The 22,886-nt window shown below is 43.0% G+C and overlaps 1 protein-coding gene across 30 annotated transcripts in view; it reads left to right on the forward strand.

The window, feature by feature from the left end:
• Positions 1-22,886, forward strand: part of ASH1L (ASH1 like histone lysine methyltransferase) — a 215,791-nt gene that overhangs the window by 92,895 nt on the left and 100,010 nt on the right. For 25 of the 30 annotated variants that reach the window (XM_070077555.2, XM_070077550.1, XM_070077542.1 and 22 more), the window contains one exon: positions 12,680-12,781. In XM_070077555.2, coding sequence (XP_069933656.1) covers positions 12,680-12,781 — 102 coding nt within the window. Of the gene's footprint in view, positions 1-10,274; positions 10,471-12,679; positions 12,782-22,886 lie in introns of those variants that run through there. The other 5 variants (XM_089299833.1, XM_070077556.1, XM_070077557.1 and 2 more) reach the window with 3 other exon arrangements.

Genomic DNA, 22,886 nt, shown 5'->3' on the forward strand with positions numbered 1-22,886 from the left:
ATAGATTCTCTGAGAGCGTGAAAATGCGACCTGACTCAGAAAAGAAATTCCTGAAAAACTGAGATCTGAAAGATGAGCAGCACTTAGCTGGGTAAATGGAATTCCATTCATTCATTTATTCATTCATTGAATTCCAAGCCCTCAGCACTGTTCTAGTCACTGGCTTATAATAGAAAGACCTGATAGCTGACCTCATTAATTTTCAGCTTAGTGAAAGAAGACAAACTATTGAAACATAAGCTAATAAATAACATAATTGAAAAGAATCCTGTAATAGAGTGTTAAAGTCAAGAACAAAGGGAAGAGGATTATGGCCTGAGGATAGAACGTTGGTACTTGAAGGCTGAGAAGCCATAGTGAAGAACATGTTTGAAGATCCAGAACAGGGAAGGAACTCTCATATATTAGCCAAACCAAGAAAAGCTTCATTGTGGTGGGAGAGGGGATACAAAAGAGAAAATGTTGAGAGATGGCAAGAATTATGGATTTTATATTAAGAGCAAAACCAGAGAAGTGTTGATTTTATATTTGCATTTTTTTAAAGATTTATTTTATTTATTTGAAAGAGTTACACAGAGGTAGAGGCAGAGAAAGGTCTTCTATCCGTTGGTTCACTCCCCAGTTGGCCACAACGGCCGGAGCTGTGCCGATCCAAATCCAGGAGCCAGGAGCTTCTTCCAGGTCTCCCACATGAGTGCAGGGACCCAAGAACTTGGGCCATTTCTACTGCTATCCCAGGCCATAGCAGAGAGCTGGATTGGAAGAGGAGCAGCCGAAACTAGAACCAGCACCCATATGGGATTCCGACGCTTCAGGCCAGGGCTTTAACTCGCTGCGTTACAGCACCAGCCCCTATATTTGCATTTTCAAATAATCATTTTGGCTCCTGTGTGAACAGTGAATTGGAGAGGATAAAAATAAGTATAAGAAAAAGTCCTTAAGTATTAAGTTGGAGTCATCTAGAGGAGATGATAGTGGCTAAAACAAGGTGGTGGTATGTTTTTCTGAACATTTGGCACATTGTTGATTTCATACACTGAGACAGAGAAGAATGGAAGAGAAGCATATTTAGAGGAGAGCACAAGTTTGGATTTTAACACATAGAAAATATGAGTACTTATTCAGTGTTTAAGTGTAGGTGTGCAAGAGACCGTTGGCTATCTAGTTCTGGAGCTCAATAGAAAAATTTGAGCTGGACTTCAGAGCATTTTACTATGACTTTTGAAGAAATTTTGTCTAGCCATATCATTCACTAAAAATAAAGACTCCTGAGTAAAATAGAGTTGGAAGCAGAGTCTCGAAACCAATGCAACTTTATAACTAGAGCACCAAGACAAATAATAATTCTAGGAGTTATCAGTAGTTAAAGAGATAGCATTAAATCACTTAAAGTCAACATAGATGTTGACTTTATGGGAAAAGCTGAAGGTAGCTTGTTAGAATACAAAGAAGATTGAAGCTTTTCAGTTATAGACACAAAAGGATATCATTGGCAGATAAATGCAGTGATGCCAGAGATGGCAGGTCCTACCTTATTGTTAGTTTCTTTTTGTACAAAGATTAGAAGAACCACATAATAAACTCATGCAAGGAGACTGGCCAGTTGGAGCCATAAGAAAAACTGTAGTGTGAATGGTCGTTTTAAACAGAACTGCATTGTTCCACAGCTTTCTGCATTTCGTTTGTCTTCATGTTTTCTTTGTCCAGCTGCTACCTCGCTGCAAAACATTTGTGTGATTTGAAAAAAATCATGTGAGTCGACATAAATTCCATTCTGGTAGAATTCTGTTTATCAGTGGTATATAAGCTGTTTCACTATATAGAAATATACAATAGAAAAACATACCATATACTTTTTAAAAAATTCATTTAGGGGCCGGCGCTGTGGTGTAGCAGATAAAGCCGCCGCCTGCAGCACCAACATCCCATATGGGCGCCAGTTCAAGTCCCGGCTGCTCCACTTGCAATCCAGCTCTCTGCTCTGGCCTGAGAAAGCAGTAGAAGATGGCCCAAGTCCTTGGGCCCTGCACCCACGTGGGAGACCCTGAAGAAGCTCCTGGCTCCTGGCTTCACATCAGCACAGCTCTGGCCGTTGGAGCTAATTGGGGAGTGAACCAGCGGATGGAAGACCTCTCTCTCTCTCTGCCTCTCCTTCTCTCTCTGTGTAACTCTTTCAAGTAAATAAATCTTTTTAAAGAAGATTCATTTTTATCAATTTGAAAAGCAAGTTATAGAGAGATGGAGAAACAGAGAGGGATTTTTTAACATTATATGGGTTCTTCAGTGAAATGAGACACACCTTCTAATAAAGGACAGGAATATTCAAGATTATTCAGGGAAGTTGGAAGAAATTTCTAGCTACCATCCCTTTTTGCTCCTTATATGGTCAGTGTTTCCTGTTACAGTGGCTGTGTCATTTAGCATGCTAATACATTATAATGAGCATATGATGAGCTAAAGGTCAACCAGTATAAATCTGTTCTAGGCAGGGGGTGTGCTTCTCTTCAGAGCAAGTAGAACCCAACTATATCCTGTAGGAGTTGAGGCAGTAGAAATTACCTCCAGGTGGCTCAGCAGCTCCCTGCACCGGTCTATCTTCTGTAACTTCTTCACTGCTTTGTATGAACTTGTCCTTGCCCCTGCAGGGCATGGAATTCTGTGGAGCACTTCCAGGAGTTGATTCCCTACTCATTCACCAGTGGTTGGAATCTTTGACCATCATCTTGATATGGTATTGCTGTTTTCTAGAGAACACAAACTTAACAAGTAGGTCGAACAGTCATGGGCCTAAAGCAATAGCAAGATTACGGTCTTTAAGGGTCCTAAGAGGGGTAGAAACCAGATGATGCCTAGAAATACATCTTTACTCTGGGAAATAAGCCCACCTGGGACCTCCTACCCACCAAGGGATGGACTCAGAAGCACGAAGGAAGCAGAAAGAAAGGCTTTTATTGATACACAGTCTTTTTTTTTTTTTTTAAGATTTTATTTATTTATTTATTTGAGTGTTAGAGTTACAGACAGCAAGAGGGAGAGACAGAGAGAAAGGTCTTCTGTCTATTGGTTCACTCCCCAAATGGCCGCAATGGCCAGTGCTGTGCAGATCTGAAGCCAGGAGCCAGGTGCTTCTTCCTGGTCTCCCACAGGGGTGCAGGGGCCCAAGCACTTGGGCATCTTCCACTGCTTTCCCAGGCCGTATCAGAGAGCTGGATTGGAAGAGGAGCAGCCGGGACTAGATCTGACGCCCATATGGGATGCTGGCACCACAGGTGGAGGATTAACCTACTGCGCCATGGCACCGGCCCTGATACCCAGTCTTTAAAGCAATGACCAGCAGGTGGAAGCAGGCACCTCCCTCAGAGACTCAGCTCCTTTTATCCCTGTGAGGCAAAAGTCCCTTCATCCAGTTCCTCATTGATTGAGAAACTTGGGAGGTACAATCTAAACAGACTCAGCACCTAAGGCAGGGTGAAAGAGGGGTCACAGGACGGGTGGTGCTGGGCAGATCTAGGACAGGAGAAAGGGAGTTACACTGTGATATCATCAAGGCTCTGGGAACCAAGACTGGAGAGCACTGTGTAACAGGCATGGGGTAGTTACAGATTACAGAATTGGTGAAGGTTTCTAAGTTAGCCGGTGGTGCACAGTTTGCAAAGCAAGCTCAGCAGTTGTCCTACTTTGGGGTTTTTGCAAACCTCTATCCTACATGCTAATAAGGCCTGATATCTTGGCTGCATTAACATTAAACTAAGACAGGGCCGGCGCTGTGGCTCATTTGGTTAATTTTCCACCTTGCAGTGCCGGCATCCCGTATGGGCGCTGGGTTCTAGTCCGGGTTGCTCTTCTTCCAGTCCAGCTCTATGCTGTGGCCCAGGAAGTGCTTGGGCCCCTGCACCCACATGGGAGACTAGGAAGAAGCATCTGGCTCCTGGCTTCGGATTGGCATAGCTCTGGCTGTGGCGGCCATTTGGGGGGTGAACCAACGGAAGGAAGACCTTTCTCTCTGTCTCTCTATCTAACTCTGTCAAATAAATAATAAATAAAATTTAAAAAAAAAGTTAAACTAAGTCTTTTGTGAAAATACACCATGGTCATTTCTAGGTTACCACCTGCCAGATGAAGTTAGCTTTTGCCACTTCTTGTCCAGAGCAGAATAGCCATTTAACTTGGTCTTGATATCTAATTCCACTGTGCCTGAGTTGCTGATATAGCTATAGCAGGTTTTGCTCTAGCTAGTTATACCACTTACTCTATCGTGTTCAGTTAGCAGATAGTCAAGGACAGGGAGAAGAACGATACCTGCCAGGGTGCCTAATATGCAACTAAGAACATATCCTGTGCTTAGGGTCAGATCACGTATGTTCAGAGTGATGGGTTTTTTATTTATTTGTTTTTTTGATATTGCTTCATCATAAGCAAAACCCCCCATGGAGAGGCTAACCAAGTGGCTACCCTTTGCCCACCAAGGTCAGCCCAGTGACCCATTTCTTTCAGGTCAGATTGGTGTTTGGTGGACAACGGTACCTTTTCAGCTAAAATTCATATAATAAATAGTTGTCTGTGTTTTGGTAGGAAGTCCTGAGAAAGGGCTGAGCATAATGTAGGCTGTTATGATCAGGTTAGTAGGGGCTGCCACTGTGCATAGTAGGTTGAGCCTCCACCTGTGGCTCTGGCATCCCATGTGAGTGCCTGTTTTCGTCCCAGCTGATCCACTTCCAATCCAGCTCTCTGCTTATGGCCTGGAAAAGCAGTGGAGGATAGCAGGGATACTTGGGCCCTTGCAGCCATGCAGGGGGCCCAGAGAAAGCTCCTGGCTCCTGGCTCCTGGCTCCTGGCTCCTGGCTCCAGATCAGCCCAGCTCCAGCCATTGCAGCCATTGGAGTGAACCAGTGGATGGAAGATCTCTCTGTCTCTGGCTCTGCCTTTCAAATGAATAACTAAATCAGGTTGGAGGTTATTGGTGTCCACAAATTATGCAGTATCTTGGCGGAGCAGAGTCCTAAGGGTCAAGTTGTTTTACCCAGGTGAAGAGTTATTAAATCCACAGTGGAGAGTGGGCACCTTCAACAGACCTTTGGTAATTCTTGTCCAATGTTGGGCCTTGGTAGGTCTGGGTAAGCCAGGCATTGGTATAAAAACCAAGGGAAGAGGGGAAAGTCACTCCACCAGACAAAACATGACTGACTTCTCCAACCCATGGGGCACTGATAAGTATAGTTTGATATGTAGCAGGAAAAAGGCTTGGCTTATAATAGCTGAACTTTTTTTCTTTTCAAGATTTATTTATTTGAAAGTCAGTTACAGAGAGAGGGGCACAGACAGAAAGATCTTCCATCCACTCATTCACTCCCCTAATGGCTGTAGTGGCCAGGGTTGAGATTTGCTGAAGCCAGTAGCTTCATACAGGTCTCACACGTCGGTGGCAGGGGCCCAAACACTTGGGCTGTCTTTCACTGCCTTGCCAGGCCACTAGCAGGGAGCTGGATCAGAAGTGGAATAGCTGGGACATGAACAGTCAATCATATGGGATATTGGCATAACAGGTCACAGCTTTACCTACTATGCCATGATGCTGGCCCCTGTAGCTGAACTACTTGACAGTTGCACTGTGTGGTCTCATTGTGATTCCCTTGCTTGAGGATGTGGACAGGGTGCAAGAAGAAACCCTGCACTTAAGAAATGGGGTGGTAGAGGAAAACAGAGTACATAGGAGTTAAGAATTATCAGGTGAATAGGAATCACAGCCTCATTGGTCATCCTTGGATCCTGCCTGAAACAGAAACTGTTAGACTATAATGGTTACTACAGAATAGTACTAAGCTAAAAAAAAAAAAAAAAAAAAAAGTAATACATAAATTGTGAAATGATTATAACTTATTTTTAATGATTTATGAGATATAATCTGTTTAATATAAAAATGGTGAAGTGACTGAAGTCAGTTGGATTCTGTTTCTTTGAAACAAGGAAAGAAATGTTAAATACCTTGATCTAGGCTAAGTGTGCCTGTGTCACTGATCTAATTTAATTTACTTTTCCTGAAATTTATATCAACAGAATTTTTCAAATATGACTGCTTTATCCCAAGTAATAATTACAATAAATCTACTAAATAAAAATAGGAAAGAGAGAAAGAAATCTTCCATCTTCCACTGCTTTCCCAGGCCATAGCAGAGAGCTGGATTGGAAGAGGAGCAGCCGGGATGTGAACCAGCGCCCACTTGGGATGCTGGTGCTTCAGGCCAGGGCATTAACCTGCTGCGCTACAGCGCTGGCCCCAAGTGTTTACTAAAATTAATTTATCTGTGTTAGGTATACGTGAAATAGATCTGATGAGTTTCTGACCTGGATTGCCAGGGATGCCATACTGTTTACCAGCATTTTCTTGCAACTTGATTTCAAAAATGGGATGAGCAGTAGCATGTAGTATTTTGCGTTTAGCATTTATAGCTTACAAATAGAATGAGCAGATAAGCTGGCATTTGGCCTAGCAGTTTGGATACCCGGATTCCTTATCAGAGTGCTTATGTTAAGTCCTGCCTCCAATCTGTATTTCAGAGAATGAGAGCACTGTCTTGTCTCTTACTTCTCCTCTTCCCTCCCTCCCTCCCTCCCTCTTAAATAAATTAAAAAAAATTTTTAGGAAGTATACAGCTGGTTCTCGAACCAGCGCCCATATGGGAAACTTCTTTATTTTTTAAAATAATTTAACAAACATTGCCTAATTAGGCTAATCCTCCGCCTTGCGGCACCAGCACACCGGGTTCTAGTCCCGGTCGGGGCGCCGGATTCTGTCCCAGTTGCCCCTCTTCCAGGCCAGCTCTCTGCTGTGGCCAGGGAGTGCAGTGGAGGATGGCCCAAGTACTTGGGCCCTGCACCCCATGGGAGACCTGAAAGAAGCTCCTGGCTCCTGGCTTTGGATCAGCTCAGCTCTGCCTCTCCTTTTCTCTCTGATGAGTAACTCTGAGAGAAAAGGAGAGGCAGAGAGAGTGGGAGAGGTCTTCTATCCGCTGGTTCACTCCCCAGTTGGCTTCAACAGCCAGAGCTGAGCTGATTGCCCACAGCAATCCCAGGTCAGTGACTGAAGCCAGGAGCAGATAATTCAATCTAGATCTCCCATGTGGGTGACAATTACCTGAGGCATTGCTATTCTCTCCCAAGATCTAAATTCTTAGAATGGTGGAGAGGAACCAGGTCCTGAACTCAGGCACCAGTTTGGGATGTGGATGTCTTAACTCGGCATCTCAACCACCAGGCCAAACCCTTATCACAAAATACATTACTTTTAAATTAATTGTTGTCATCTTTGAATGGATTACTGTATAGTATCCTTCCAAATCTAGCAACTTAATCTGTTTTTCCATGGCTTATTAAAAGGTATTTCATTATAAACATCAGTCATTCTGCTCATTTAAACCATTTCTTAGTTACTTGGGTCTTTAGTGTTTAACACCAAACTGGGTATGAACAAAATTCATACTGCATTAAGTTGTAAATGTTGTGATGGCTGGCGCTGTGGCTCACTAGGCTAATCCTCCGCCTTGCGGCACCGGCACACCGGGTTCTAGTCCCGGTTGGGGTGCCGGATTCTGTCCCGGTTGCCCCTCTTCCCATCCAGCTCTCTGCTATGGCCCAGGAGTGCAGTGGAGGATGGCCCAAGTATTTGGGCCCTGCACCCCATGGGAGACCAGGAGAAGCACCTGGCTCCTGCCTTTGGATCAGCGCGATGCGCCGGCCGCGGCGGCCGTTGGAGGGTGAACCAACGGCAAAAGGAAGACCTTTCTCTCTCTCTCTCACTGTCCACTCTGCCTGTCAAAAAAAAAAAGTTGTGATTGTAAATTTGGACTAAAGAAGTTCTAGGTAGGTGTTTGACGCATCAGTTAATTTGCTTCTATTCTGTTTTCTTTGTGACGATTTCCCCCCACCCCAACTGACATGACACTGTTATCAGTGGAAATGTTCTCTCTTTATTCCGATATCTTAGCCCATTTGACTTTGTCCTCATAATGAGACATCTGTAAAAGCAACATTCCTTTCTCAGATTTATTTTAGTTCCTTCTGTGTAGAGGTCGATCAAAAACTCTTGGAGACACATCAACCTTAGCTTCCTGGTCTTTGCTCATTTTTAGAATATAATATAAATATTTTCAGTTCTTATTCCTATGTAATCAGTTATGTTCTTTTTGCTTTTTCGACTTTCTGACATTCTTACCCATGATTTCATCATGGTTTTCCTATAAAGTCAAATTTTTTCTTTTTTCCCTAGCTTGACACAGATACTTCTCCAGACTTTTCCTTATATTTAAAAGTTCGTCTCATAGTGACCAAATAAAATCAAGAGTCTAAAATCAAATCTATTTCCGAGTCTCCTTCATGTACCCAACCCTATTTTTAATTCTTAATTCTCTAAATTCTACTTTGTGACATTCTGTTTTTCATTCTCTCTCCATACTAGTGATCCATCTTCTAATTTGCATGAAGGACTTTATTCCCAACTGAAACTTCTAGTAACCTCATGCTGAGGTCTACTTCTGTTTAGGTATATCTTCTTTTGCAATTTACTATTTCTGTTTACACAGTTTTTCCATATGCAACTTCTAAACATGTTGTTGAAGCTGTCATTTGAGTGATGAGACACCCAGTAGTGTTTCTACCCAGTAATTTCATAAGCTAAGGAATTCCTATTTATATTTCCTGTTTACTTCTAAAGTACTTAATTATTCTTTGTGGTATATTGAAGTGAGAAATCATGGGAACTTTGTGCTTTCTAAAATTATTTGTTATCCATGTGTATTCTTTACAAAACTGTTAGATTTTCTTAAACTGGGTTACATACAAACCTCTTGTCCTTTGAGGAGTGGAAAGAGTCCTCACATACCCTCCGGGTGGATATGAAATGACAGCTATTTAGACATGAGTAAACATTCATCACATGATGGAGATAACAAAGCAGTAATTCCCCTGAGTAAACAACCATGAATTAGAAGAACCAGAGCTAAAGAGGGGAACAGAAAATTATTTTGTCCCCTAGTGTAGAACTGAACAGGAGCCAGACACCCTCTGTTCTGACTCATCTCTTGGGCACATCTGGTTTTATTATAAACCAGAACACAGTCCCAACACTGGAAACGTTTTGATGAAGAGTCAGAAGATTCACTTCAAAGATAGTGAATCGTTACATTCCACATCTACAGCCTTGGAGGTACCTACCTTAGTAGTACTTAATTGGATTCATTTCATGTTTGAGATGAATGCTTGGTATTATGTTAGTTCCTGCTCCCTAACTACGCTTAAATCTCTGCTCTTTTATTTTTATTTTAGTATTGTTAACCTGAGCATGTCACTGACAAGTTATCTAGGGCCCAAAATTTCCATGATAAACAGAAGGATACAGTTTTTATGTATAATAGTTAATAACATTTATAAAAATATTTTGAATTTTGATAAATTATTTTTACATCCCACTGTCTCATTTTGATTCTAAAAGGAACCCTGTGGTTTACAGTGCTTTATTATACCAAAGTTTGGGCACATTATTTGACTTGATCCTACAGTTTAATTTGTAACAGAGCAAGGTGTCAAACCCAGAATACCTTACTTCATAATCCATATATTTAATACTGTATCACACACTGCATCCTGTTTTAGATTGGTAAATACAGATATATTGGTCTCTGTTGAAATGGACATGCTATTACTCTGGACATTATCTTGTTCTTACCTAGACATCCAACTCTGTAATAAGAATTACAAAGCAGTGTATTTCTGGCAGTATTGCAGATAATGTTTGCAGATTTCCTATATTTTTTCTGTGGTTGGGCTAATTTTAGCATAGTTTTTAAAATGTCTTTAACAGGTTGTTACTCGCACATAAGTTACAGCATCATTTTCCAGTCTTAAAAGTAGTTGCTTTACATTCTTAGATAGTGTTTTTTTCAGATATCATCATCTTCTTACTGCTCCTCTAAGGACTGTTTTTAAATAAATAAGCCTCTAGAGCTGATGATTTTCAAGCCATAAAGATCTGTATCTTAGGAATACCAACTTTATTCTTTTTATATATGGAATGTTATGCTGTTAAGAACAGCTCTGCTCTGTGTGAACAGGAAATTCAAACAGATTTTTAAAAATGAAAAATGAGAATCTTCCTGAATGAAGTTTTATTCCAGTCTCTTGTTAAGTCCTAAGAATAGGCTGCCGGCCTCCATTACTTTCAGGAAATGAAAAATGGCTCAGAAGCTAAGTGAGCTAAGCCATCTCTCTCTCAATTGTTTCAGTTTCTCAGGAATTGCTGTACAATGCTGCCAATAACGATCTCCGGGGATCTGACCCCCATTCCACCTCCCACTGCCTCCTCTGCAGCTCCAGATGCCACCAAAAGAAGGAGCTTTGAAGAAAGTGCCTGTACCCTCTTTTACCCTGAGGTGGGTGAGGCCAGGCAGGGTGATTCTCAGGATATCCTGATGATCAAAGGTATAGTTGAAGCCTTCATCAAGACTTTCTCAAGAAATTTGGGAAACATTACCAAATAGCATAGAAAATGAAGACAGAGCTCAAGAATGGATGGCACAAATGCCATCTAAAATATAGTATGTGATGACATACTTGGCACTAAATAAGCTCCTCGAGGGCAGAGACTAATATTTTCTTATATCTCTCCCCCCACCTTCACAAGTCTTGCATAACACCAAGCATGTAAACTATACTCAGTAGAAGCTAGTTTACAACTGAGAGAGAAGACTTTATAAAAAGAGCTCTCATACTCCTTCTTTCCTGGAACTTAACCTACAGTTTACCCATTCAACTGGAATGGTGACTAAGACAGTTTAATGATGTCTGAAGCTTCTTGACCACTGTTGTCTTCAGTCTTGGCTGTGTATATGGATAGACTATATGGTGAAGTTTTCAGGACTAATATCTAAACTTAAGTCTTCACTGGTGCCTGGGCTTTTGCATCTTACATGTTTCATTGTGATATTTAGCTCTTTAGTGGAATTCTTATGTGAACCACACTCCATTACACTGTTGGTTTTAAAAATCCCTTTGTATCTGATTTTCACATTCAACCATAAACAGTCTTGCTTCTTGTACATCAGTCATCACTGTGTTTCAGAAGTAGAATGTACTATCACATCATTTTCCAAAAAAACTCTTAACTTGTTGTTCTTGAATGCCATCACAGTCTTACATCCCACCTGGACAACTGCCAGTAACCTACTCAAAGAATATTTACACTGACATGATTTAACTACTTAGTTAATTCAAAAGTCATAGTCTGTTGTTTCTCTTAGAGAAAGGTAAATATTAGAAACATGGCTCCATCTATTTCTTCTGTCCCCAAGTTGTGTTTAGTGAATTATTCACTTCTTCATTAAGGAGTTTACTGTCATTTAAAGGCAGATTCTTTAAATCACATCTTCAATTGTTTGATTTCTTGTACATTTTATGCCTACAGTTATATGTAAGACTTTTTGTTTTTAATTTTTTTTCCAAATTAAAAGTGAACACTTAAGAGTCCTACCATTTTTTTTTACAAACATGAATATTCTTCATGTATTCTCAATAGGTGACTTTTTAGGTTATAATGAAATGGGTATGAAAACCAAGTATATTGTATTCTGGAAAACAAACTCATATATTAGATGTGTTAAATTTTTCAGCAGTTATTAGGATATTGCTAAAAATTATGAGACTTTTGAAAGCAAATCGAGTTTCTTTGTGTTCATCATGAGTGTTTACTATATAGCCAAGGTGCCTTAATTGTATGGCTTTAAAGAGGATTTATTGTGTTTTATGAATAAAGTGATAGCATCTTCTTCCAGAATTTGTTATAGAGGAAAAACAGAATGAGGAAATTATTACTGTGAGTTGGATAGAACATAGATGTAAGGTTTGACCTTTTAGTTTTAGCTCTGATTCTATTAAATGAAATGTTTAAGGATGACCTACTTTACTCATATCAGCTATGTCTAACTATTTTCATTGTAACTTTTTTGCCTCTTTATATGATAAACTTTAATCAGTAATCAAGAACAGATTTTATGAATCTTGCAAATAATTTTTATCTATAATATTTCATAGTGATAATATATAAAATCAAATCATATTCTGTTCCTTCTTCCAATGAAACTAGTTTTCTTGTTAATGTAATAAGAGAAGTTGTGTATAATGTATAAGACCTGTGAAATTCTGTCACCAACATCTAATGACATTTGTTCTGTTTATTTTCCTCTCACTGTCAGCTTGCCAGTTACTTTTTTCAAAGATTATTTTATTTGAATATCAAAGTTACAGAGAGAGAGAAATATCTTCCATCTTCTGGTTTTACACCCCAGATGGCTACAATGGTCAGGCCAAAGCCAGGAGCTTCATCCAGGTCACCTATGTGGGTAATAGGAGCCCAATAACTTGGGCCATCTTCCACTGCATTTCCCAGACCATTAGCAGGGAGCTGGACTGGAAGTGAAACAGTCAAGAGATGAACCGGCACCAATATGGGATGCCGACATCACAGGCTATGGCTTAACCTGTTAGGTCACAACACTGGCCTCTCAGCTTGTAAGTTGTATATATTAATACAGGGACTGGCAGTGGCAGCAACTAAATATTTTTACAGCTCTAAACAGAGTGGTTTGATATTTTTAGACTTAAAATTCCCTGTGATTTCTGTCTTTCTTTCCAGGTTCCCAGTCAACTTCAGATAAACCCTCCCAGCGATCATCAGAAAGCACAAACTGTAGCCCTGCCCGAAAGAGGTCTTCATCTGAGAGTACTTCTTCAACAGGCTAGTGCTGTTTTGTTTTCTCAGACTTTCAAGACAGTTTCCCATCTATTACTTGTGAATGACATAATACTGTTATAAAAAAAAAAAAAACACAAAAGTGGTCTTGGTATGTGAGAATCACTAACAATGTACATTGAAACAATATGAGGGACTGACATTGTGGTGTAACCAGAAATGCCACCACCTTTAACACCAGCATCCCATATGGGTGCCACTTCAAGTACTTTTTTTTTAAGATTTATTTATCTGTTTTTTATTTGAAAGACAGAGTTACAGAGAGAGGTAGAGGCAGAGAGAGAGGTCTTCCATCTGCTGGTTCACTCCCCAGATGGCTGCAATGGACATAGCTGAGCCAGTCCAAAGTCAGGAGCCAGGAGCTTCTTCTAGGTCTCTCACACGGGTGCATGGGCCCAAGGACTTGGGCCATCTTCCACTGCTTTCCCAGGCCATAGCAGAGAGCTGGATCTGAAGAGGAGCAGCCAGAACTAGAATCGACACTCATATGGGATGCCAGCACTTCAGGCCAGGGCTTTAACCCGCTGCACCACAGAGCCGGCCCCGCTGCTTTACTTCTGATCCAGCTCCCTGCTAATGCACCTGGAAAAGTGGAAGATGGCCCAAGTACTTGGGCTCCTGTACGCATATGGGAGACCCAGATGAAGCTCCTCGCTTCAGGCTAGCCATTGTGGTCATTTAGGGAGTGAACCAATGGATGGAAGATCAATCTCTCTCTCCCACTCCCTCTTCCTGTCTGTAACTCTGCCTTTCAAATAAACAAGAATAAAAAAGAAACAATATAAAGCAAAAGAGTATGTTTTATAATAGGAGAGTATAGATTAGATTTAATAAAGATTGATTACATATGAAATTGTTTAGTGAAGTAATGATTTCCAAAGTAGCATCCACAAACCTTTTTTAAAGATTCATTTACTTATTTAAAAGGCAGAGGGAAGGGAGAGGGGGAAAGAGAGAGAGAGATTTTTCCATCTTTTTGTTTACTCCCCAGTCTAAAGCCGGTAGCTCAGAACTCCATCTGCACATGTTATTTGGGCCATCCTCTGCTGCTTTTCCCAGGCACATTTGTAGAGAACTGGATTGGAAGCAGAGCAGTGGCTCTCAAACTGTCACTCTGATATGGGATGCTGGTGACAGAGGTGACAACTTAGCTAGCTCACGGTGCTCAATCCCAGTCCCTCAACTTGTAATGTTTGTGTATTTTAAAGTATATGTAACCAGTTAATACAATGTAACATTGGTATAATTTGTTTTTTTTTTTTTTTTTTTTTTTTTTTTTTTTTTTTTTTGACAGGCAGAGTGGACAGTGAGAGAGAGAGACAGAGAGAAAGGTCTTCCTTTTGCCGTTGGTTCACCCTCCAATGGCCGCCGCGGCTGGCGCGCTGCGGCCGGCGCACCGCGCTGATCCGATGGCAGGAGCCAGGAGCCAGGTGCTTTTCCTGGTCTCCCATGGGGTGCAGGGCCCAAGCACCTGGGCCATCCTCCACTGCACTCCCTGGCCACAGCAGAGGGCTGGCCTGGAAGAGGGGCAACCGGGACAGAATCCGGCACCCCAACCGGGACTAGAACCCGGTGTGCCGGCGCTGCTAGGCGGAGGATTAGCCTAGTGAGCCGCAGCGCCGGCCAACATTGGTATAATTTGTATGAAGATTTTTAGGATGTGCTCTTAATTTTCTCTTTACTGACAGTATGTGTTTCTCCCCCAACCCCACCTCCCAAAAAAAAGCCTAAAAAGACAATGATGCTCTTAGGTAGGCTTAAAGAATTGGGATAATCTTTATTGATGTTATTAGGGGATATTGGGAGTAAAAGTAATATATATAAAAGGGGAGAATAGTGAGTTTAAGAAACAAAATGAAAAAGCCAATGTTAAAATAGAGTTTTTTAATGTAAGGTTGGAAAAGTTGGTGGTGATATATGGAGCCTTAAACACAAATGAGAAGTTAGGGAAACAAGCCAAGAACTGACATGTCTTCTCTTAAGGTTCCAACTCTGTGTCTTTGAATAGGAGACCTCACATGGCTCATAGAATATTTCTTTCATCATTACAAGATTTCACTGTCAAATTGTATCATTGTAGTGTCGCTCCCCCTCTTCGTGGAGGAACGACACTAAGCCCTGCCTAGGCTTCATATCCGAGTCACGGCACCATTATGTCGCTCCCCCTCTTCGTGGAGGAACGACACAGGACCCTGCGCTGTTCTTTCGTCTGCTCGGCCCTCCCCGGGTTTGCTGCTGGTTCTTCCCGGGTTGGCTACTATCCCTTCCACCTCCGTGGAAGGGCAGTTCCCCCTGGCCGCATTCCCCACTTCCGCAGGGGAGCGGCACACCGTCGGCCGGCTCTTCTCGGGGGCTGCACAGGTGTTCCCTCAGCTAGATGTTCCCCATAGATGTTCCCAGTGCATGCCGTCTCTCTCCTCCTTTATAGTCCTCCTCCGCCAATCCTAACTCGGCTGCCCACACGCCGAGTACGCTGCTCTCCTCCAATCAGGAGCAAGTCCTACAGTTTATTAGTTGAACTGGAGGCAGCTGTGCGGAAGCTGTTTACTTCTCTCCCAGCGCCATATTGTGGGAGAGCAGATGCATAGAATAAGTCTTAATTCGAGTAACTTAGTCTAGTCCGGATTGCTCCCCACATTGCAGTAGTAGTTAGATTTCTTTATTGATTACCTTCAATTAGAAGCTCTTTATTAGTACCATCATACCAAAGGTTTAGTGGTATGCAAACATCAGTGATCTCTCATGTTCCTTTGTTTTTAGATGACTTAAGGAGACTTTTTTTCTTAAATATTTATTTATTTGAAAGTCAGAGTTACAGAGAGAGGAAGAGTTAGAGAGGGAAAGAGATCCTCCTTCCACTGGTTCACTCCCCAGATATCCATAACAGCCGGAGCTGGACCAATCAAAAGTCAAGAGCCAGGAGCTTCTTCTTGATCATCCACGTGGGTATAGCGAAGGACTTGGGCCACTTCCGCTGCTTTCCCAGGTGCATTAGCAGGGAGCTGGATCAGAAGCAGAGCAGCCAGATCTTTTGCCAGCACCCATATGGATGCTGGCTTGCAGAAGGCAGTTTTACCTACTATGCCGTAACACTGGTCCCTAGGGAGACTTTTAAACTTTTTAATAATCAGTGGCAGTTTTAGTGGTGTCAGCGTAGACCCAGGAGAAGAAACTAAGTATACAGTCCAAAGTGCAAGCTAAGAATAGTTTTTACTTTTTATTTTGATTTAAATAAAATTTTTAATTTGAGAGAGAGAACATTCCCAAGGGCTGCTTCATTCCCCAAATGTCCGCAACAGCTGGGACTGGGCCTGGGTCAGAGCGAGGAGCACAGTCTAGGTCTGCCATATGGTGGCAGCAATCCAGTTACTTGAACCATTACCACGGCCTGTCAAGGCCTGCATTAGCAGAACACTGTAGCTATGAGTTAGAGCCAGAAGTCAAACCCAGCTATTCCATTAGGGGATATGGGCATCTTAGTCATCAGCTAAACATCCACCCTGATTTTTACAGTTTTTTAAAATATTTATTTATTTATTTATTTGAAAGGCAGAGAGAAGTCTTCCATCCACTGGTTCACTCATATAGCTGCAATAGCTGAGCTGCACTGATCTGAAGCCAGGAGCCAGGAGCTTCTTCCCGGCCTCCCATGTGGGTACAGAGGCCCAAGGACTTGGACCATCTTCTGCTGCTTTCCCAGGCCATAGCAGAGAGCAGAATCAGAAGTGGAATATCTGGGACTCAAACCGGCACCTATATGGGATGCTGGCACTGCAGCCGGCGGCTTTACTCACTATGCCACCATGACGGCCCCTGGTTTTTACGTTTTTAAAGGATTGGGGCCTGCGCTGTGGCTTAGTAGGTTAAGCCGCCTCCACCTGCGGTAGGAGCCCTGACTGCTCCACTGCCAATCTAGCTCCCTGCTAATGCACCTGGAAAAGCAGTGGAGCATGGCCCACGTGCTTGGGCTCCTGCTCCCACATGGGAGACCTTGAAGAAGCTCCAGGCTCTTGGCTTTGGATCTGCCCAGCTCCAGCCTTGTGTTTGTATGTTTGTATATATGCACACACACGTAAAGTTTTGTAAACTTCAGTTTGGCATGAATAACATTGCTCATGGTGAATGTATAAAGTCAGAAGAGGGAAAGAAACCTAAGAAACATTAGCACTTGAGAAGGAAATGGAAGAAAAGATGTCAGTGAATGAGATTTAAATAGGAAAAAAATCAAATAGTATGAGTCATAGAAGCATAAAAATAGGGAAACCACAGAATAAGAAAGACTAGTGGACATTAAATGTCACAACCAGATAAGAAAGATTTGAACACAAAGTGTCAAATGACTGGGAAGATAAGAAAAAAAAAATCTAAGGTATAAAATAAGAAGAGTTAAGCCACTTGAAAGAGAGAGGAAGATTTTAAAATTTAGGTGACAGTCAAATTAGATCTCTTTTTTCCAATAATGTTATAAATTAGATGTTCAGAACAAATGTGTTGGTGGTTAAAACCTACAAATACTGGAAAGAATTTCCTGTGGCGTGAGTGAACTTTGAAGGAAGTAAATAGAAAACCGCCGGCGCCGCAGCTCACTAAGCTAATCCTCCGCCTTGCGGCGCCGGCACACCGGGTTCTAGTCCCGGTCTGGGAGCCGGATACTGTCCCAGTTGCCCCTCTTCCAGGCCAGCTCTCTGCTGTGGCCCGGGAGTGCAGCGGAGGATGGCCCAAGTGCTTGGGCCCTGCACCCCATGGGAGACCAGGATAAGCACCTGACTCCTGCCATCGGATCAGCGCGGTGCGCCAGCCGCCGCGCGCCAGCCACGGCGGCCATTGGATGGTGAACCAATGGCAAAAAGGAAGACCTTTCTCTCCGTCTCTCTCTCTCACTGTCCACTCTGCCTGTCAAAAAAAAAAAAAAATCTGCCTCAGCAGGGCAAAGATATACCTGGAATGAAGGCTACATTGGAGCAACACTACTAGAACTGAAAATAAGGTTTAACTGTTCCACAAGTAGTTTAAATTATTCTATTTAACTTTTTACATATGTTTTTGTTTGTTTTTCACCCTTTTTTTGAGGCAGAGAGAAAGCAAACTCCCACCTGCTGATTCATTGCCCACAAATGTCTGGGACTGGGCCAGGCTGAGGCCAAGAGCCAGGAAGTCAATGCAGGTCTCCCATGTAGGTGGCAGGGACCCAATTACTTGAGCTTTCATCACTTCCTCCCAGTATCTCCATTGGCAAGATCCTGGATTCAGGAGGCTTAGCTGAGTGTTGAATTCAGGTACTCTAATTTGGGATGCAAGCATCTTAGCTGTAAGGCTAAACACTTGGACCTTCGGTGACTTTATTATTATTATTATTATTTTTCATTTTGTTTGAGAGACAGAAATCTTCCATCGACTGGTTCACGCTCCAGATGGCTGCAACAGTTCTGCCCAAAGCAAGGAGCCTGTCCTTCAGTCTGAATCTCTCAAGTGGGTGTCAGGGATACAAGTGCTTGAACGGTCATCTGCTTCCTTCCCAGAGTGCACATTAGCAGGAAGCAAACACTGAAGCACAGTAGCGTGGACTGAAACCATCAGCATTAGCTGGGAGCTGGATCACAAGTGGAGCAGGGACTCAAACCAGCACTCAAGTGTGATGCCAGCATCACAGGCAGTGGCTCAGCACATTGCGATACAACACCAGTCCCTCAGCTGTAACTTTTCTCATTGAAAAATACAGGATCTGAAATGGAAATTTCACTGAACAGCTGCGGCACAGCTGCTGCAACTACTACAAAGAAGACATTACTAAATTTGAAGAAATGCTAATAAAAGCTATCCAAAATGAAATACAGAGGAGGAAAAAAAAACTCACCAAAAAAATGAGTGAAATTTCAATGGTCTGTGGTACAGTATCAAGAAGGTTATTATTCGTGGGATTGAAGTCTCAAAAAGAGGGAGTTGAGAATAGAAAACACCGGAATAAATACCTATTTTTTTTCACACTTTATAAAAGCTGTAACCTACAGGTCCATGAAACTCTGCAGATCTTATGTGGGCTAAATACACATACAACACACAAACACACATCAAGGCATATCGTCAAATTTCTGAAAACTAGTGGTAAAGAGAATATCTTAAGATTAACCTGTAGAAATAAAACAAATAACTATAACATAGAAAAACATAGCAACAACTTACAACAGATACATTGTCAGGAATTTTATAGGGCAGAACAGAATGGTACTATGTCTTTCAAGTGCTGGGGAAAAAAATCAGTTGTCAATAGAAATTTCTTAAATTTTATTTATTTATTATATTTATTTGAAATGCAGGAGAGAAACAGAGACAAACAGACATACAAATAGAGGGAGATTTCCCATCTGCATGTTTACTCCCCAGATGCAGACAACAGACAGTGCTGCGCCAGGCTGAAGCTAGCAGCCAGGGACTCGGTCCATCTCTCCCAAGTGAATGTCAGTTACCTGAGTACTTGAGCCATCATCTGCTGTCTCCCAGAGTGCATGTTATCAGGCAGCTGGAATCAGGAGAAGAGCTAAGACTTGAACCCAGACACTTCAACATGGGATGCACACATTCTAAGTAGTAACTTAATTGCTATACCAAATACCTGTCTCTCAAAATACAATTCTTGGGACCAGTGCTATGGCACAGCAGGTAAAGCCACCACCTGCAGTGCCGGCATCCTATATGGGTGCCAGTTCGAGTCCCACCTGCTCCACTTCTGATCCAGCTCTCTGCTATGGCCTGTAAAGCAGTAGAAGATAGCCCAAGTCCTTGGGCCCCTGCACCCATGTGGGAGACCCGGAAGAAGTTCCTGGCTTCAGATCAGCTCTGCTCTGGCCGTTGCTGCCAACTGGGGAGTGAACCAGCTGATGGAAGACCTCTCTCTGCTTCTCCTTCTCTCTCCGTGTAACTCTTTCAAATAAATAAGTAAATCTTTAGGAATAAAAAAATACAGTTCTTTAACCAGTGAAAATATCCTTCAAAAATAACAATAGAAAAATAAAACAAGAATTTGTTCCCAACAGACTTAAAGCCACAGAAGTGCTAAAGGAAGTTCTTTGTTTAGAAGTTACTAACAAATGGGAAAATATAAAACACATTTTCTCATTCTTTTGAAGTGCATGTAGAATTAGTTATATCAAAATACCTTCATATTCTGGATGATAAATATCTTCATAAATTTTTTTTTTTTTTTTGACAGGCAGAGTGGACAGTGAGAGAGAGAGACAGAGAGAAAGGTCTTCCTTTGCCGTTGGTTCACCCTCCAATGGCCGCCGCGGCCGGCGCGCTGCGGCTGGCGCACCGCGCTGATCCGATGGCAGGAGCCAGGAGCCAGGTGCTTTTCCTGGTCTCCCATGGGGTGCAGGGCCCAAGCACCTGGGCCATCCTCCACTGCACTCCCTGGCCACAGCAGAGGGCTGGCCTGGAAGAGGGGCAACCGGGACAGAATCCGGCGCCCCGACCGGGACTAGAACCCGGTGTGCCGGCGCCGCTAGGCGGAGGATTAGCCTAGTGAGCCGCGGCGCCGGCCCTTCATAAATTTTAACAGAGGGGGCCAGTGTTGTGGTGTTTTGGCCCCCTGTCACCCACGTGGGACATCTGGATCAAGCCCCTGGCTCCTGGATTCAGCCTAGTCCAGCTCTGGCAGTTGTGGCCATCTGGGGAGTGAACCAGTAGATGGAACATTCTCTCCCTCCCTCTCTCTCTCTCTCTTTGTGTGTATGTGTATGTGTATGTGTATGTGTATTTGTGTGTAATTGTGACTTTTTTTTTTTTTTTTAACAGGCAGAGTGGACAGTGAGAGAGAGAGACAGAGAAAAGGTCTTCCATTTGTTCGTTGGTTCACCCTCCAATGGCCTCTGCAGCCGGCGCACCGCGCCGATCGGAAGCCAGGAGCCAGGTGCTTCCTCCTGGTCTCCCATGCAGATGCAGGGCCCAAGCACCTGGGCCATCCTCCACTGCCTTCCTGTGCCACGGCAGAGAGCTGGACGGGAAGAGGAGCAGCTGGGACAGAATCCGGCGCCCCAACCGGGACTAGAATCCGGGATACTGGTGCCGCAGGCGGAGGATTAGCCTATTGCGGCACAGCTCATTAGGCTAATTAGGCCAGATTCTGTCCTGTGCGCCGGCAGTAGTGGCCATTTGGGTGGTGAACCAATGGAAGGAAGACCTTTCTGTCTGTCTGTCTCTCTCACTATCTAATTCTGTCTGTTAAAAAAAAAAAGAAATCTTTTCAAAAAAATTTTTAAAGATGGAACTCATATGGAATATATTTTCTGACCCTAGCAGAGTTAAATTAGAATCCAGTAACACAGGATATCTTGAAATTTGTCAAGTTGTGAAAGTTAAACAATACACTTGTCAAAGAGTAATTCTCAAAAACTCTCTTTTCACTTTAAAAAATAGAAGAAAAAACATTTTGAAATGAGTAATTTAAAAAATATGCAAAATTTGTGGAGTTACAGCTGAGACTATATTTATAGCTACCTTTATTTTTTTTAAAAAATTATCTATTTAAAAGTCAGTGTTAACAGAAGAGCGAAAGAGAGACAGACTTTTCATTCACTGGTTTACTCCCCAGTTCACTGCAGCACCCAGGACTGGGCCAGGGCAAAGCCAGGAACTTCATCTGGGACTCCCATGGTGGCAAGGGCCCAAACACTTGGGCCATTTTTTGCTGCTTTTACCACGTCATTAGCAGGGAGCTGGATCAGAAGTGGAGCAGCCAGGATACAAACTGGCACCCACATGTGATGCTAGTGTCACAGGTGGCAGGTTTACGAGCTATGCCACATCAGCCCCATATAGCTTACATTATTGTTTTTTTTAATGTCCAAATCAGTGATCCAAGCTCTTACCCTTAGGATGCTAGAAAAAAGAACAAATTCAACCAATGTTAGAATGAAGATAATACAGGCCAGTTTTGTTGTGCAGTGGGCTAAGTTGCCATCTACAATGCCAGCAACACATCTTAGAGCATGGTTCAAGTCCTAATTGCACTGTGGCTGATCCAGCTCCCTGCTATTGTGCCTGGGAAGGAGTGGCATATAGCCCAAGTATGTGGGCCCCTCCTTATATGGGAGGCCTGGAGGGAGCTCCTGGCTCTTCCTTTGACCTGGACCAGCCCTGGCCGTTGTGGCCATTTGGGATCTGAATCATGGATGCCTACTCTCCTTGTCTCTGTCTGTTTCTCTCTCTCTGTCTCTTTTCCTCCCTACCATTCATCACTCTGACTTTTTTTTTTTTTTTTTTTTTTGACAGAGTTGTCAGTGAGAGAGAGAGACAGAGAGAAAGTCCTTTGCTGCTGGTTCACCCTCCAATGGCCGCCGCAGCTGGCGCACCGCGCTGATCCGATGGCAGGAGCCAGGTGCTTTTCCTGGTCTCCCATGGGGTGCAGGGTCCAAGCACTTGAGCCATCCTCCACTGCACTCCCTGGCCACAGCAGAGAGCTGGCCTGGAAGAGGGGCAACCGGGACAGAATCCGGCGCCCCGACCGGGACTAGAACCCGGTGTGCCGGCGCCGCTAGGTGGAGGATTAGCCTAGTGAGCCGCGGCACCGGCCATCTGACTTTCAAATAAATAAATCTTTATTTAAAAATGTGGAAAATGGTGAAGGCAGAAATAAAAAAGCAAAGGCCTGTGCAGCAGCTCAGTTGGCTAATCCTCTGCCTGCAGTGCCAGCACCCCGGGTTCTAGGCCTGGTCGGGGCTCCAGATTCTGTCCCGGTTGCTCCTCTTCCAGTCCAGCTCTCTGCTGTGGCCCGGGAAGGCAGTGGAGGATGGCCCAAGTGCTTGGGCACTGCACCCGCATGGGAGACCAGGAGAAGCACCTGGCTCCTAGCTTCGGATAGGTGCAGCGCGCCGGCCATAGCGGCCAATTGGGGGGTGAACCAACGGAAGGAAGACCTTTCTCTCTGTCTCTCTCTCACTGTCTAACTCTACCTGTCAAAAAAATAAATAAAATAAAAAAGCAAGAAATTCAATTAAAACTAACAGTGGTTCTTTGAAAAAATAATAGAGGAATATTATCAATATTTTATGCCAATAATTTTCATAAGTTACATAAAGTGATATATTCTTTAAAA

This window comes from Oryctolagus cuniculus, chromosome 7, assembly GCF_051225735.1.
Source record: "Oryctolagus cuniculus isolate XC-2025 breed Fujian yellow rabbit chromosome 7, ASM5122573v1, whole genome shotgun sequence".
Lineage (NCBI taxonomy): Eukaryota > Metazoa > Chordata > Mammalia > Lagomorpha > Leporidae > Oryctolagus > Oryctolagus cuniculus.